Below are 17,374 nucleotides of genomic sequence, written 5' to 3' on the forward strand. Positions count from 1 at the left end.
ACTTTGAATTACAAATGATTTCGGGTGATTCCGGACCAGCAATGCCATATAAATGCCGATGCCATTGCCATAGCCATAGCTCTAGCCATGACCACGCCCACCGACCAGCCCGCAGCCCGCAGTCCACGCCCTCGCCCCCGCCCTCGCCGTAGCAGTGGCAATTTGCTAATTTGGAATGCACTTCGAAATGTTTGCCCAATTTGGTTGGCCAACATTTTAAAACATGACTTGACAATCATGCCGCGGGCGATGGCGAGGAGGGGGTGGAGGAGGGACTCCCCTGGAGCTCCAGGGGCTTAGAGGGGATTAGGGTTGGCGGACTGGTAACTGGTAACTGGCAACTTGTTAGGGGGCGTGGCAGGGACTTGTGACGTGACTGTGACTGCGCAGAAAGTTTTATTCATCAAGCTGATAGCGTCGAGCGTTGTTTAACAACAGTCAGGGGAGCTGGGCGGCAGGGAGGGGGTGATGTTGTCGGAGAGGATGAAGCGACAACAATTCTTGGGCCAAGAGTTATACACTGCGAGAGCAGCAGTTGCTAATGAATGCAGTTTATAATACTCGGCGTAGTTTTCAAAACAACTTTTGACGGGTAAAAGTCTGGAGATCAGTGGAAAGGCACAAATGCTCAACCACGGCAGCTTTGGTTCTAATCCACACGTGTGATTTCTTCGAGTGTGCTTTATCGCACGGATATATTTTAATGGGGTCTCTGCTGGGAGTGAGCAGTCCCGTAAATACCTGCTGGTCAAGAGCGACAGAGACGGAGACAGGGCTTTGAAAGCAGATAGAGAAGGCAAGAGTGGATACAGGATACTGGATGGCAGGAGGTTGGGGATAATTTACGCCTTAAAGTTTTGCATTTCTCTGATATTGTTGGAAATATAATTTTAATTAAATTCGAGAGTTTGCTCTCAGTCACCTTGACTGTCCACAGTGATACCTCCGCCCCCTCAGCAACAAGAACAACAACACCAACACCAACACCAGCACCAACAGCTCTTTTTAAAGTAGTTTAAGGTGCTGAGCAGCGTGTTGCAGGTTGCAGCTGCACACTGAACACTGAACACTGCACACTGTGCCCTGCAACTCATCTTCAACTTTAATTAAATGTATTGTTTTTCTATCAGCCGTACAGAGTCGTCTGTGTGTGTGTGTGTGTGTGTGTGTGTGCACGTATGTGTGTGGGTGTGCATTCTTTTCACACGCTTCATTTGCCTCCTCAGCCACCACCGCCCCCCGCATCCGTTCTTCACTCGGAGATCGCCGTAAAAGTTTGCTCAACTTTTGTGTTTGGGGCCACATGCTTGACGCACACTTCTCCAACCACATAGTTCGGCAAGCATGGGCGGGGCAGGGGGGTTTTCAGGGCACAGCCACAGCAGCTTTCAGGCAAATAGGTTCTTTCCCTCTAAGCTGCAAAAAGAACTAATGGGAACGAAGGCAGGTCCTAATCCGAATACTGGCTAGCTAAACATCTTACCCATATCTCGTGTACTAGAAACTGGTGCAGTTCTTGGAGTATAAATTGAGTTGGAAATATATAGTTTTCTGCTGCCAGGAATCGCCTCAAGCCGATCCTAGTAAGCTGACGCGTGCTGTATAGCAAACACTTTGGTGCGTTTAAGAGTGCGCCATGCATCGCGATGAGTTTTACGGTAGTCAACATGCAATTGCGCGATGCTCTTCACTTTTGCTAACTAACAACTAACACAGAACATGGGAAATCCATTGGGTGTCCGGAAAAGGGGGCGGTCTCGGTCCGAAATGGGCGTGGCAACCGAGGAATAGGCTGCACGCTGCTTGGCAAAAGTTTGCCAGCTGCGCCAAGTTCTAATGAGCAAATTCTTTTGGGCAACAAAAGTGAGTTGAGTTTGGCCTGCAAATGAGAATGAAAAAGCGAAAGGCTTGGAGAATGTCGAGGAGAAACTCAAGGAGAAAGTGCGGAGAATTCCCTGGCAATCCGAGCTATGGCCAAGCAACTTTTCTCTTTCGCAAGCTCATTTCTCTTGTATTCTGGCAATTTGTAAAGTGCTTCGAATGCTCCGCATTTTCAAAACACATTTCGTTTTATTAAAGAAATTATACTGGAATTATTTGTGGAATAGAATACTTGTTCGATAGTAGAAACTAGTTTGCTTTTCTCCGTGTATCTGTATCTGTATCTGTATCTGCAAAGGCAAAGGCAAAGGCACAAATATGCGCACTCTTTTTCACATTAAGAACTAGATTTTGTTCTTAACCGCTTTAATTGCATTTCTTTGGTTTCTTTCTGCCATAATTTACTCTCAAGCCGCCTTCTTCCCTTTCCTTATGCCAACTGTCATCGTGATTTCATCTTCTGTTTCATGTCGCTGGGTGATTTCCTTAAGTTTTAATCTATTCGTAACGTACAAAGAGTGCGCACCACACCTTAACATTTCTTTAGCTTTCTTTTCCGGTTAATTTCCCATCATCTTATTGCCATTGCTTTCCTTTGCACTCTTTCTGCCGAGGGCAGTACTTTCTCGTTTCTCGTTTCTCATTTCTCATTTCTTATATTTTTTTTTTTTGGCATCCCTTCATACATAAATTCCATCTGTAATCTGTCCTATCTATTCCATTTATCTCTATTTATTGCCCGCCTTCGCTCGCCTTCTTCTTGGCGTTCTTACCCTTTCGCCGCTTTCCTCTTCGATGGCCTTTAATCTGCTCCTTCATCACTGATAGTTTCGTTCATTCCATTTTAATTCGTTTCTCATATAAAATGTCTTACTTTAAATCCCACCCCAGTTCAGTTCTTCAGTTCTTCTGACTGCCGACTGCCGACTACCGACTCCCGATTTCCTTTTCCAGTGCAGCTGATTTTCCCCTAGCCAGTCGCCACGCCACGCCCCCTTTCTCCTATCCTCGCTTTTCATTGTATCTGGATGAACTTCTTTACGGTTGCTTCTTCAACTTTCCTGCGCTTATCTCCATCGCAAGCCAAGCCAAGGCTGCTCCACCATTCCATCTGGCCCCGTTTGCGGTGGCGAGTCGCCTCCGCCAGAAACGCCAGAACCGCCCGAGCCGCCACCACCTGGATCGCCTCACACCAACCACATTCCACCCACGAACCGCCCACATTCCACCCACGTAACGCCCCTCGTTGGCCTTTCATTCGCTTTCATTTCAGCTTGTCTAGCAGCAATCCACTCGGAGGATGCCACAATCTTTCGTCAGCTCCTGCTGATTCTGCTCCTGCTGATGCGTCTTCATCCTTGTACGCAACTCTGTGCAGTCCCTGGTCCTCCTCCAAGTCCTTGTCTTGTTCTTGTTCTTGTTCTTGGTCCTGATCAGGAGCAACATCAGCATCTGCTCGCTAGGAAAAATGCTGGAATCTATTAGCGTGTATTTATCAGCCACATATTAATATCGTGTCTCACATCAGCCCAATACACTCACGTTTTATATCGCAACAAAGAAACTAGGAGAAAGGGGTTTAATAATACAATTAATTTAATTTTTAATTGGAAAAAAAACAATCTTGTTATCGATTCGAAGGTTTCTCCTTGAATGCCCACCACTTTTTGGCGCTCAATGTGACTCAAGAAGAGCTCGCATCGGCATCAAACCACAACAAATTGCAAAAAGCATTTCCATGCGACTTACTTACATTTCTTTGTGGCTCCTGCGAGCTGCTTGATGTCGGTTGCCAGTGCTCCAGATCCTCCAGCGCCGGTCTTGTCTGCTCCTGCCGCACTTGTCTGCCCCACTTAATGCCTATTTATTGCCCCTTTAATCTGCTGCCTGCAAGGACTCCAGGGCGAACCGAAATCCGGGACGCATGTGGCATGAAGCATGCGGCACGGGGCATGAGGCATCGGCCATTCAAGTGAACGGACGACGCTGGAGATGGGAGATGGGAGCGCCTTGCTTGGAATTGAATCTTCGGCATTCGGTGTTCGGTGTTCGGTGTTCGACAGTTTAACAATTATGCTAAGCACCAGCTCAGCAACGTCCTCAGCTCAGACAAGCTCACATGTGTGTTCACACAAGTGCAAACAATTATCTAATTGATTTTGGTATTACAAAATTTGCCCAGATATTCGATTTGAAATCATTTGAATTAACAGCTAAACGCTTGCATCTCTTTTCCAATTACACATGCAGAAATATCCACTTCTAGTTCTTGTGGTACTTGGAGATGTAGGAATTTTATGCATTTTCCTCAAAACAAAAGAAAGAAATTATCATGCCTTTGTTTCATAATTAGTCATAGAATTTTCAGAAGAAGAGGTAGCCGTTTATAATACTTTTAATTTATTTTAACAATGTAAAAGCCATTTTTGTATCTGTATGTAAGTGCACTACATGAATTCATATCCACTGTACTTATACAACTGGGTAAATTTGCAAATGCATTTTCCTGACATTTATGTAATAGATTTCAGCGATTCATCAAATCGAATTCAGATGCAGTGGCAATTTCTTCGGCGACTTGCACTCATTGCTCGAGAAAATTCGACAATTTCATTAAAATGTTACACACAGCTCAAGTAAAAGCCGGCAAAAGGAGGCATTAAGGGGTTAAGGGGTTAAGAGGTTGGGGTTTGGGGGTTGGGGGTTGGGGGTTGCAGAGCCAAGGAAAAAACCAATATCAAATATTTAAGCACTTCAAACTGCTCGTTTGCACTTGCCAAAACAACTACGCAAAATTCGAGGCGACGACGATGGAGCTGCAGATGGAGCCAGACGATGCCGAGATGCTGAGATGCGGAGATTCGGAAGGAGTTCAAGTGGAAGAGGCCGACAGGAGCAGGATGAGGGGTTCCAGGACTGGCAGCAAGTGGAATGCCAGTGCGCTTACCTCTAATGCATAATTTTAGGCTAGATTGGGCAATTCTCCGCTCTGAGCTGCCAAATTTCGAACGTAGACCAGGGTTTTTCTGAGCTTGGGATGCAATTTGATAATTATCGCCAGATCCTTGGACAAGGAATTTCAAAGCTTAGACTGCCAGCTGTAAGTGGAGTTTTATCTTAAATTATTTGCTATTATCTATGGGAAATGAGAAAGTGGCATTGGCAAATAATATGAGACAGTTAATTCTAGGCATTCATGTAGACAGCACTTCGAGTTGCAAGTGGTAAAAGGATGACGGGGAACCAAGATATGGCCCCCACACACATGTCACGCGAAGGACGAAGGATAAAGGCTGAAGGATGAAGGAGGAGCCTCTGTTTCCGGCTGCTGCTGCAACTTGTTCTTTGGCGGTTGCCAAGCAGTTGACTCTGTTGCTGGCATTATCAAAAATTTTAAGTTCGCCATTATATTATATTTCCTTAAGTTGCAAATTAAACCCCCTCAAGTGCAGTTGGCCTCTGAAGACGTATAGCTGCACTGCAAGAACCGATTAGTCACTTTCTCTGGATATTTCATTTACTATTAGGAGCTCTCGTTGATTATAAAAGTGGCGTTTGCAATTGTGTTTCCTTTGAACTGGACGAGTTTATGGTTTTCGTTGATCAATGACGTAAACTATAAGTGAGACCAGAGATTAATGAAGGCTATGTGCCAACCAGAGTTGTCACCTCTTTATGATAACTAATCATTATACTAGTTACACATTATCAGTTAATCACTTCACTCGCCATGAAAACTTCGTGATAAAAACAATGGCATGTCACATTTGAAAACAAAAAAGGGCAAACATTAGTGTACGCGAAGGTACGCATTATTTTATTATTTTGCACTGTGTGCTGGTTTGTTTAACAAGAACAGGACTCAGAAGTCAGGCTCAGTCGACTTGAGTTGCCGTCTCAGATGGAGCCAGAGAATTCGAGTCCTGCTCGTTGAAGTGACCCACTTTCTGGTCTTTGGCTAAGGCAGAACGTCGCCAGTAGAAAGGACGGATGAAGCCCCCAAAGAAATCAAATGGAAGAGTTGGGCTACACAAAGCCAAAGGCATCAGCATCAGCATCAGCATGAGCATGAGATGAACCGACGAGCAGCTGAAATAAAGGCCAACAGACGAGGGCCAAGCACGACGGCAGCCCGAAGGTCCTCGGCTATCCTGCCACTCATTGCCAGGATATCGTGAGTGTGCAGCAGCAAGGAGCAATGAGTGAAAGCTGCGCTGCAAGGACTCTGTGGTGAGTTCCGCTCCCGCTCGACGACGTCCTCTTGTGCCCAGAAATGAATGCGAAGCTTCAAGCCAGGCCTAAAGCTGTGCTGTTACAGTTATTAATTAAACCTGAAACCATGTTTTTCAAGTTCAGTGAGTCCTTGAGGATGTGGAACCAACATTTCATGTTTCCCAAATGAGGAATTTGCGTATTCTAGTGCCCAGAACTTGTTGGCTAATGCGAGTAGAAACCGAAATAGAAATGAATTTAACAAGTTTTTAGTCTCTGGTGCAAATCACTTTAGTTATTCATCTTAGCTCTCGGTTTCGGGTCGAAACAGAGTCGCCTCCGCTTTCGGTGCTAGCACAGTTTCTGAAGACATTGCAGCCCTTCTCAGACACTTTGTAAATCCCTTACGCTTTCGATATTTTAAGCTGCGTCGTCTGCCTGACTTCTCCACTTGGTTTTGGTGCGGATTTGGGCTCCAGCGGGGGATGATCCGAGTTGTCTTGCCTTGTCCCTTAGAACCTCCCTCCCTTAACCCTTAAATGGTCGCCACTGGCACACGGACATGACAATTGTGAGCATCAGTGTGTGCGTTTGTATCCTGTGTGTGTGTGCTGTGTGTGTGGGCGTGCGTTTGAATGTGGCTTTGTGTGCGTGCCAGCGAGTGTGGCTGTGTGGCGCGTGTTTGTTTTTCTAAGTTCGTTTGCTGCTGCTTCTGTTTCTTTGCACTTAGAAAAAGGGAGAATGCCTTTACTTCCAGCTGAGAAATACCTTTCCTTTATTAGCACAAAAGTTGTTGAAGTTTCAACATTTTTCATACGTTCCTCAGCGCAACCAAATGTGTGCCTCTTTGACACTGCCTCAGAACTCTATTCTCTCTTGGACATCTGTAGGTGACCAGCATTTCGAGGTCCTTAGAAGCGAATATTGTATCAATTCACATGCAAGACTTCTCTGTCGGTTGATGATGCTTAAAGTTGATGCCCTTAAGCTGGAATATTCCTGGCGGAACCGCTTTTAAAAACGCTTTTAGCCTTCAAGTTTGCTTGGCAATTTTAGGAACATTTTTGCTGAGCGTACTCCCACTAACAACTCAGCGTTAAAGTTTTTGCGGTAATGGCGCTCTGGGACGTCGACGGATGGTCTGATGGACTGTCACGGGGAGGGCGGAGGGGTAAGTGGGTGGTACGGAGGGATTGTCCCAGGCATCTCTACATCTCACCAACTCAGCATCCCGTCATCCCGCCATCCCGCTACCCACAAGCCGCATACCACATCCCCGCACCCCGCGCTCCGGGAGGAGAAACAGCAGCCCATTAGGCGAGTGCGTATTACTTATGTAGCCTGTTAACTTGCCTCTCGATTGTTTGCCCCTTGCCGCAAGAGCTAGAAATGTACGCTTTTTCCCTTTTTCCGCTTTCCCGCTTTCCCCGCTTTCCCGCCTTTCCCGGGTGCGCCTCTCGTTATCCCCCGCTCGTGGAATAATTTTAATTGAAATTACGAAAAGGCGAAATTACACGCCGCCCCAAAAACCAGCAGGCATATCTATGAATTTATATGTATGTATATCTATGCTACATATCTATGCTGGGCTGGACTAGTCTGTTTGGGGATTGCGGGCCTAGGCTATAGACTCTCGCCTGAATTATCATTTTAAATCATTTTGTGTGCGACCACAAAAGTATGCAAATAAAATGCCGCAATACATTTGCGGGCCATTTACAGGGTACCACAAAATGGGAGTGACCAGCATATAAGCCACCAAAATCCGCTCATGGCGCCGACTGCATATTTGTTTTGGCGACACAAGGGCAAACAATTCAGTTCGCATATTCGCATTGGAGGAGGCTGAATGGCGCGGCTTTAAAACACTCGTGAAATTCGAGACTCCCTTTGCGTTTCGGTTTTTAGACTACTTTTTCGAAAGCAAAAAAAAATGACAGTATTATTATTTCCTGTTTTGGTTTAATTAAAACATTAAAGAATATACTCATATATCCTGCATGTTTATTTTTGGAGCTATTCTCCAGCCTCTCCTCTTCGCCGGCTCTTTTTTTCTAGAATGCCGTAGTTCCGCTGAGTGTCCGCAAGTCCGCAAGTCCATCTGTCCGTTTTGTCCATTTTGTCCGTTTGTCTGCGCTGCTCCATCTTGCGCTTTGTTTTTATACGGCCGCTTTGTTTTGCTCTTTTTATGAAAATTATTTCGTGCATTCTGGCCTATAAAGCGAGAGGGCCGTAAAAAGCGGCACTCGGAATGAAAATCGCTTGGCAACTAGACCAGGGATCCTTCGCATTTCCAGTGGTGCTGTTGGGGATGGTGGGGCTGCGGGAGAGCGAAAAATGAACAACTCGAAACTGAATAGAAAAAATGTATCACAAAATGGAAAGATAAAAATAAAATTAGTTTTAATAAAGTCAAAAAGCCACAGGATGCGTACTGCTGGGGAAGATGCCACAATGGAAGTTAAATTTGAAAAGCAAATGAAACAGTGTGTGCATAGCAGGGGAATCGAATTAAATGTGGGCGATGAAGAACACACACACACTCTGAAATTAAAGCAGAAAAACTAGGAAAAATGAGAAGCTATTAAACATAACCAGAGTGGACAGAGTTTGTAACCGACCAACGAGCTGCGAGAAGTGTCACCTTAAAGACTTTCACCAAAAGTCTCCAAAAAATCCAAGAAATGCAATAAATGTAGGCCAATCGATGAAGCAGAACTCCAGCATACAGCATGATGAACGATGCTTCGATTGTGCTCGAAGTGTTTACAGCGAGACATTAACTTCTTGGCCCCGAAACACAGGAAAAACAGGAAAAACAGAGTATCGGAGAAAGTGCTCTTATTTGAGCAGGCCATTCCCTGTTTGAGCAACTCTTTATCACATTCCATCGATTGTTTGGCAGCCAGCCAAAGTGAATGACCGACTGGGTCCGGGCGTGAGTTAGTGGATGAGACTAACTAACCGAAGCGAAGCCTCTGTGGACCCTCTTGTTCACATATTTGTATATAACTAACTAGCTACGCACACACCGCCGCACACATCAAGTCCGTGGAGTGCTCCACAAATAAGAAGGGAGCCATTTCGTTAAGCGCTGTTGTCTCGTTCCGCTGCTGAGCCCTCTGCTCCGAGGCTCCTCATCCTCATCCTTGCTCCACTCCTTGCTCCACTCCATGCTCCACTCCTTGCTGACTCCCAGCCCATCGCAGCATCTCGCGTCCTGCACTCGAAAAATCTGTGCAGGTATCGTAGACAGGATTCTGGATTGTGGATTCTGGAGTATTATATTTCAATTGATATGCCACTTGCGACTCAGTACAATGGAGTGACAAGCTGGAAACTAAAACCCCAATTACTTTGGTGTTTTCACCATTTTTTTCTAAGTGTGTGGAATATTTACCACTTTTTGGCTTTTCCCCGTTTCGGTTCCTGTTCCTGTTTGCCAAGCATGTTTGCATGCGTGTGTGCGTACGCTTTGTTACTCTTACTCCATATCCATATCCATATCCATATATACTAGTATGCTGACAATTTTCTGGGCCAGCATCGTGACCATTTGACAAGGCCTAAGGATCATGGCGACGAGATGTCAGGCGGAAGAGTTGAGTTATACTAATAAGACACACAACTGCCACAACCAGCTCTAAAAGTCCAGGAACACCGAGGGAAATCCGCCGTTCAGAAAAAAGTGGGCGATGCCCAGTCAAGTGTTGAACACCAAGTGCACCCGGCGAAATAGCAATCGAAATCCAATAGTTGTGTAAAAAATTATAAAACTTCCACCCTAAATGGATTACAATTGTAGTTAAATATTTCAACAATTAAGGCCCGTTGAGCTAATTGTTTCTGCTAATTTCAGCATCAATAGAGCACTTGCCTGGCAGAACACTTTGAAAGAAAAATGACTCGAAACCGAGGGCCATTTCCCAGTTCGTTATGTGCATAGCATCCAACTTTTCGCCCAGTGCAGCGCTGAATGGGTGCTTGGCATTTATGGTGTGACTGCTCTGGAAAAAGCTTTGTGCAACAATGGACCAGGTCCGCGAGCTGGGGGCGAGGATCGGAAGGACTCGGCGGAGCGGAGTCCTGGCCACTTTGACTGCACCGCACCCATTCAGCACAAGCTGCTGCCGCGATTGTTGGCGGACTTAACGCAGTTCGCTTTATGGCACGCCAGTTGACTGCCGGAGTCGGGTTTCTGCCTCATCCGCTGTCGCCTCTGCACCGAGAGAAATACGCAGTTGAGCCCGAGGACAAGTGAGAAAAAATGGCTGCATGCTGCTCGACTTGCTTCTGACTTATAGCACTGCTAGTTAACTTCGCCCTTTGGCGCCCTTCCTCTGCAACAAGGTAGACAAACATCGGAGGCCCATAATTCCGAGCAATATTTTGTTTCAAAATACTTATACGAGTATATGAAAGCCTGCTGCTCTCTGATGCGGATGCCACTGCAATTATTTCCCAGTGCGATAGTAAATGCAAGTGCTGTGACCCAAGACGATGGCGATGGCGATGGCGATGGCGAATCGGATTGGATCTGAAATGCTTAAGCTGAAACGGCTCTCGGCGGGCACTTGGCTCCCGCTCCTCGGCCCGTTGTCGCCGTCAGATGCAGTTAAGTATACAATTATTAATGGCTGCACTGCTCGTGCCCTGAACCCATTTACCTCTAAAAAATGAATCCAAGGCGATTTGACCCTTCAACCGGATCTAGAGCACTGGTGCTTGAGGAGCAGATTCTGCGAGCATACTCAAACCAATTCGAAAGCTATACTTTGCGATGACAATCTCTGTGGGCTCGACTGTTTTGCTTCTAATGCTCTTGGAAATGTTTCATCTGAAACCCTAGACGCTAGAGTTGCCACCAATTATTCCCAGGCCTTGTGATAGTTGGAAACCATCCATCGCTAGAAGTTTCTCGCTCATTGTACCTGGTAACACTTTCAAAGCGAAACCTTTTTTGACAACCAGCCAGCAGCTAAGCAACAATAAGTCGCAGAATGCCTGTTAACAATATCTCGGGAATTAAGCTCTCTAGTGGACCGACGCATCTGAGAAGTAGGATCCTTGTGCGAAACCTACCGACTTGCACCCGCCACGAGCTAGCTAGGCTCTGCATACCATTCGGCGAAATCCTTGGCTCGCTGGTCCTCGGAAACCACGGGTTTATCCAGTTTACAAGGGAGAGCGACGCCCAGACCGCCATACAGATCCTTGACCAATCATTCTTCAAATCGAAGCTTATTCTAGTCTCGAGTGCCAGCTTCCGTTCCCTCAGGGCCAATAACATCAACTTTGGCCCCGCTGGAGGAGCATGATCGAGTGGCCTGATGATGATGATGACGTTGTCGTCGTGACTCTGCAGTTTCAAAAGCGATGACGAGGAAGAAGAAGAACAGGGTGACAGTCCGGTAGCGGAATCAAGCAAGAGGAAGAGTTAGACGCAGAACAGAATCACGAAGAGGAACGAGAGAGTCGACACAAAACTCTCTCTTGCTCTACAAGAAGAACATGATGATGACGTTGTCGTCGTGACTCTGCAGTTTTAAAAGCGATGACGAGGAAGAAGAAGAACAGGGTGACAGTCCGGTAGCGGAATCAAGCAAGAGGAAGAGTTAGACGCAGAACAGAATCACGAAGAGGAACGAGAGAGTCGACACACAAGGACAACGACGAGGATGACAAGCAAACCAACAAAACTGGGAAAACTCTTTCTTGCTCTACAAGAAGAACACACCAACTCTCTACAAAATGAACACATCGATAGGCCAAATATTTTCGGCCAATTCACATAATCACAAAAATTCAAACAATAATAAAAATTCTTAAAACTTTGCCCTCCAGTCGGCCTTTTTGATTAAAACTTCGCCACTGGCCTCAAAAATGGCGGGTGATGGATTTCTCTTCTGTGCTCCGCGGACCAGATGCTATCTTTGCTGATCTATATCGCTGGCGAGGATTGGATTGGCGATCTAAGGCGATTTGAACCTTCAACCGGATCTAGAGCATTGGTGCTTAAGAAGCAGATTCTGGGAGAATACTCAAACCAATTTGAAAGCTATACTTTGCGATGGCAATCTCTGTGGACTGGACTGTTTTGCTTCTAATTCTCTTGGAAATGTTTCATCTGAAACCCTAGACGCTAGAGTTGCCACCAATTATTCCCAGGCCTTGTGATAGTTGGAAACCATCCATCGCTAGAAGTTTCTCGCTCATTGTACCTGGTAACACTTTCAAAGCGAAACCTTTTTTGACAACCAGCCAGCAGCTAAGCAGCAATAAGTCGCAGAATGCCTGTTAACAATATCTCGGGAATTAAGCTCTCTAGTGGACCGACGCATCTGAGAAGTAGGATCCTTGTGCGAAACCTACCGACTTGCACCCGCCACGAGCTAGCTAGGCTCTGCATACCATTCGGCGAAATCCTTGGCTCGCTGGTCCTCGGAAACCACGGGTTTATCCAGTTTGCAAGGGAGAGCGACGCCAAGACCGCCATACAGATCCTTGACCAATCCATCTTCAAATCGAAGCTTATTCTAGTCTCGAGTGCCAGCTTCCGTTCCCTTAGGGCCAGTAAAACCACCTTTGGCCCCGTTGAAAAGGAGGAGCATGATCGAGTGGCCTGATGATGACGTTGTCGTCGTGACTCTGCAGTTTCAAAAGCGATGACGAGGAAGAAGAAGAACAGGGTGACAGTCCGGTAGCAGAATCACGCAAGAGGAAGACTTAGACGCAGGACAGGATCACGAAGAGGAACGAGAGAGTCGACACACAAGGACAACGACGAGGATGACAAACAAACCAACAAAACTGGGAAAACTCTTTCTTGCTCTACAAGAAGAACACACCAACTCTCTACAAAATGAACACATCGATAGGCCAAATATTTTCGGCCAATTCACATAATCACAAAAATTCAAACAATAATAAAAATTCATAAAACTTTGCCCTCAAGTCGGCCTTTTTGATTAAAACTTCGCCACTGGCCTCAAAAATGGCGGGCGATGGATATCTCTTCTGTGCTCCGCGGAAAAGTTGCTATCTTTGCTGATCTATGGCGCTGGCGAGGATTGGATTGGCAATCTAAGGCGATTTGAACCTTCAACCGGATCTAGAGCATTGGTGCTTAAGAAGCAGATTCTGGGAGAATACTCAAACCAATTCGAAAGCTATACTTTGCGATGGCAATCTCTGTGGACTGGACTGTTTTGCTTCTAATTCTCTTGGAAATGTTTCATCTGAAAACCTAGACGCTAGAGTTGCCACCAATTATTCCCAGGCCTTGTGATAGTTGGAAACCATCCATCGCTAGAAGTAGTTCGCTCATTGTACCTGGTAACACTTTCAAAGCGAAACCTTTTTTGACAACCAGCCAGCAGCTAAGCAGCAATAAGTCGCAGAATGCCTGTTAACAATATCTCGGGAATTAAGCTCTCCAGTGGACCGACGCATCTGAGAAGTAGGATCCTTGTGCGAAACCTACCGACTTGCACCCGCCACGAGCTAGCTAGGCTCTGCATACCATTCGGCGAAATCCTTGGCTCGCTGGTCCTCGGAAACCACGGGTTTATCCAGTTTGCAAGGGAGAGCGACGCCCAGACCGCCATACAGATCCTTGACCAATCATTCTTCAAATCGAAGCTTATTCTAGTCTCGAGTGCCAGCTTCCGTTCCCTCAGGGCCAATAACATCAACTTTGGCCCCGCTGGAGGAGCATGATCGAGTGGCCTGATGATGATGATGACGTTGTCGTCGTGACTCTGCAGTTTCAAAAGCGATGACGAGGAAGAAGAAGAACAGGGTGACAGTCCGGTAGCGGAATCAAGCAAGAGGAAGAGTTAGACGCAGAACAGAATCACGAAGAGGAACGAGAGAGTCGACACAAAACTCTCTCTTGCTCTACAAGAAGAACATGATGATGACGTTGTCGTCGTGACTCTGCAGTTTTAAAAGCGATGACGAGGAAGAAGAAGAACAGGGTGACAGTCCGGTAGCGGAATCAAGCAAGAGGAAGAGTTAGACGCAGAACAGAATCACGAAGAGGAACGAGAGAGTCGACACACAGAGAGAGTCGATACAACGACGAGGATGACAAGCAAACCAACAAAACTGGGAAAACTCTTTCTTGCTCTACAAGAAGAACACACCAACTCTCTACAAAATGAACACATCGATAGGCCAAATATTTTCGGCCAATTCACATAATCACAAAAATTCAAACAATAATAAAAATTCTTAAAACTTTGCCCTCCAGTCGGCCTTTTTGATTAAAACTTCGCCACTGGCCTCAAAAATGGCGGGCGATGGATATCTCTTCTGTGCTCCGCGGAAAAGATGCTATCTTTGCTGATCTATGGCGCTGGCGAGGATTGGATTGGATTCGCGTTGCCCGCTGGCTAACTGGCGACTTTCCGTTTTATTTGGCTTTCAACTTTCAACTTTTCGGCCAACTCGCATTATACGCTTAATAACGGTCACATAATTATGGAGATTTTCACGTGGCCCACAGCACAATTGCATTGACAGCGGGGAGGGGTGGGAAATGCGGAAAATGCTAGAAAAGGGGAGAATGGGGAAAGCCGCTCCGAGCAAAATGATGATTATATATTTTGACGTAGTCCTAAGCGAAACAGGGAAACCCCAGCTCCGTATAACTTAAGTCCGCTCCAAAGCGATTGCTACGTGCTCTGTGCAATGGATATTTCTGTTTTGCTCGTTGCGTTATTCCGCATTACTTTATTTTGCGCTCAATGAAAGTTTAGCTGCACCGAGCGAAATGGGGTGCAGTAATATCTTACTACAATATCGATTGGTGTAGCTGCCAAACACCAGAGGTCATTACTCAGCTTGAAGGCAGAACAAGCGCTTTCAAATTTGGGCTTATAAAAAAAGAGTTACAAATTAATGATAAATGAAAGACCTTTTTAGAACGCACTCTCTTTTTTTTGAGTGCACGCACATACACAGTGTGCGTGTGTGTGTTGGACTTGGCTATTAAATTTCCAGTTCAATGATTAACGAAATTTATGTTTCGGCTTATATATAACTAGGCGTCTCCGTGTGTGTTCCTCTGCCAGTGTGTGAGTGTGCAAGTGTGCTTGTGTGTGTGGGAGTGTGGGTGTAGGTGTGGCTGTGGGTGTGGGTGTGTAGGTGTAAGTGAGTGCGTGACGCCTCGAAGGTGCCGCTAACGATGCCCCAAGCGGAATGCCGAGTTGAGTTCATGGGCCACCGGCAACTGCGACTTGCCACTCCGCAATTAAATTGCTCGAAGGCGACTTATCCTGAAACCATATCCTGCCGCAAATATGTGTGTTTGTTGTATGACGCAGATAGCGTTATGCTAAATTAAATTTGACTTTTGGATTCCGCGTTCGATTTCTGGCTGAAAATAGATACTTTCTGGGGATCAAGCGAAATGTCTAATCATCCGTCATTAGGGAAGTAATTCTAATTGAAAAACACCAAATTGAAGCGATTTCGCGAGCTGGAAGAAATTGCGCATCAGATTCATGCATCGTTAATGCCCTAGCAATACGCGTAGTGGTTAGTTCCTGTAGTTAGTTCGCGCCGCATAAACGCTAAATGGGCGGTGCGTGCCTCGAAGGAGCCGAAAGGTAAGGGAAGGGAAAGGATGGGCTGCAAGGAGCGGAATGGACGGTAAAGGAAAGGAAGGCACTGATGGGCCGACATCAGGCGGAGGAGCTGGCGAGGAGCTGGCGGAGGAGCAAGGATGCGGCTAGCAATGCGTCGCGACGTGTTGGTGGCTCATTAAATATGGATGTCTTGTACGGAGCAGCTGCGTGGCGAGGTCCTGAGCCGGAGCCGGAGCCGGAGCCGGAGCCATTCAATTAAGGCGCATTTTGTTGCCTCTCTAATCTGTTTGAAATATTGACCATGCGCAAAATGGTGTCAGCCAGGCCCAAACTGAAACTAAAAAGGAAAGCCTTCGCCGGAGGAGTTGAAGTGAAGTGAAGTGGAGTTTGAGTGGGTGCAGCGGCAAAGCAAATATGTTCAGGCATGCAAAATAATGAAGTTGAAGCGTAATTAATTTTCAGCTTGTGCTGTGCGCCGTGTGGTGAGCTGTGCTGTTCTCGACCAAAACGGGCTCAAGATCCCTCTGGAACTAGTTCACACATTTAAGGCCAACATCCTGGGGCACTTCTGCTGAAGGGCTTCAAACAGGAGCATCCAGGACCATCGTTAAATGGAATATTCATGGATGTATTTAGTTTTCATGCATAACTTCGTTGTGAAGTCTTCGGTGCAAGGGAGTTTGCAAATAGCCGCACCGCTTAAAGCTATTTGCACTTGTCTAATGCTCCAAATGAAACCCATTTCGGTTTGCAATCAAATTAGTTTTATTTGAAGATGGTCAGCTTAATCAATGAAATTAAACGTTTCTCATTTTTTTTTGTTTGCACACATAAAACCAAGATTTATTGTGCTCCTCCCTTTCTGCGCCAACTTGGCCAAAACTGAACATTAAACTTGGCCTAATAAAGCTTGCCTAATTTTAATGTGCATTATTAATGAAACCGTAAATGCATTTGCACACAGTGTACACAGTGTATCAAAAGTTACTGCTAAATCATAAATAAGATTCCACAATTGATAAACACCATTATATATGTGGAAGTTATTGATATATTTGCCATCATTCCTGCCACATCACAAGCTCCTAGTGTAACTTTATGGAATCCCATTTTGGGGAATTGTCAGCAAACAAATCTTGAAATGAATTTCAAGGAATTCCATTTCGTTAAATGCGCAAAATACGTTGGTAAGCCGTTTCGCAACCGATATTTGGCTACCTTTATTTTGGATTTTTAATTGACACACACATCATGTGCAAAGCTTAGTAATATGTACAAATGCTTATTTTACTTAGCAGTGAATTCTTTGCGAAATTCCTTGCGTAAGTCAAATTCTCCAATTGAAAAATAAGACACAGCACATTTTAATCTATAAAAGCTGAAATATTTCGTTTGACGGCACAGAATGCATCGAACTTTTGAAGGATAATAAACGTGAAAATATTTGCCAAAACTTGAACAGCACTATTACGGCTCTAATGAAAAACAAGATTATTTGCCACGTAAGTGCAAAGTTTTCGACTGGAAAGCAAGCCGACTTTTGGCATGCGGATTAGGCCAATTTTGTCCGCTTTTCCGGGGTAACCGGTACTTTTCACCTGGCTCGACGGTGCGTGTGAGATGTCAAACTGTTCGGACGTTCGGACGGACAGAGGCTATAACCCGTTTAAATCTCAGTCCCCTCTCCT

General features: G+C 45.7%; 3 protein-coding genes across 3 annotated transcripts; all 3 read left to right on the plus strand.

Moving 5' to 3' along the window:
• Positions 1–11,026: 11,026 nt before the first annotated feature.
• LOC120456997 lies at positions 11,027–11,930 on the plus strand. Its single transcript, XM_039644150.2, has one exon. The coding sequence runs from the start codon at positions 11,094–11,096 to the stop codon at positions 11,409–11,411; it is 318 nt and encodes a 105-aa protein (XP_039500084.1). The 5' UTR covers positions 11,027–11,093; the 3' UTR covers positions 11,412–11,930.
• A 400-nt stretch (positions 11,931–12,330) lies between these two features.
• On the plus strand, positions 12,331–13,034 carry LOC120456996. Its single transcript, XM_039644149.1, has one exon. The coding sequence runs from the start codon at positions 12,384–12,386 to the stop codon at positions 12,717–12,719; it is 336 nt and encodes a 111-aa protein (XP_039500083.1). The 5' UTR covers positions 12,331–12,383; the 3' UTR covers positions 12,720–13,034.
• A 98-nt stretch (positions 13,035–13,132) lies between these two features.
• On the plus strand, positions 13,133–14,335 carry LOC120456998. The gene has a single exon (XM_039644151.2). It carries the CDS (start codon positions 13,495–13,497, stop codon positions 13,810–13,812), a length of 318 nt encoding a protein of 105 aa, XP_039500085.1. The 5' UTR covers positions 13,133–13,494; the 3' UTR covers positions 13,813–14,335.
• Positions 14,336–17,374: the final 3,039 nt, after the last annotated feature.

The sequence above is a fragment of the Drosophila santomea genome, chromosome X, assembly GCF_016746245.2.
Source record: "Drosophila santomea strain STO CAGO 1482 chromosome X, Prin_Dsan_1.1, whole genome shotgun sequence".
Classification (NCBI taxonomy): Eukaryota; Metazoa; Arthropoda; class Insecta; order Diptera; family Drosophilidae; genus Drosophila; species Drosophila santomea.

Bases quoted from the DNA above. Each gene is read 5' to 3' on its own strand.
- LOC120456996 (XM_039644149.1), top strand. From the start codon at position 12,384: ATGCCTGTTAACAATATCTCGGGAATTAAGCTCTCTAGTGGACCGACG.
- LOC120456998 (XM_039644151.2), top strand. From the start codon at position 13,495: ATGCCTGTTAACAATATCTCGGGAATTAAGCTCTCCAGTGGACCGACG.
- LOC120456997 (XM_039644150.2), top strand. From the start codon at position 11,094: ATGCCTGTTAACAATATCTCGGGAATTAAGCTCTCTAGTGGACCGACG.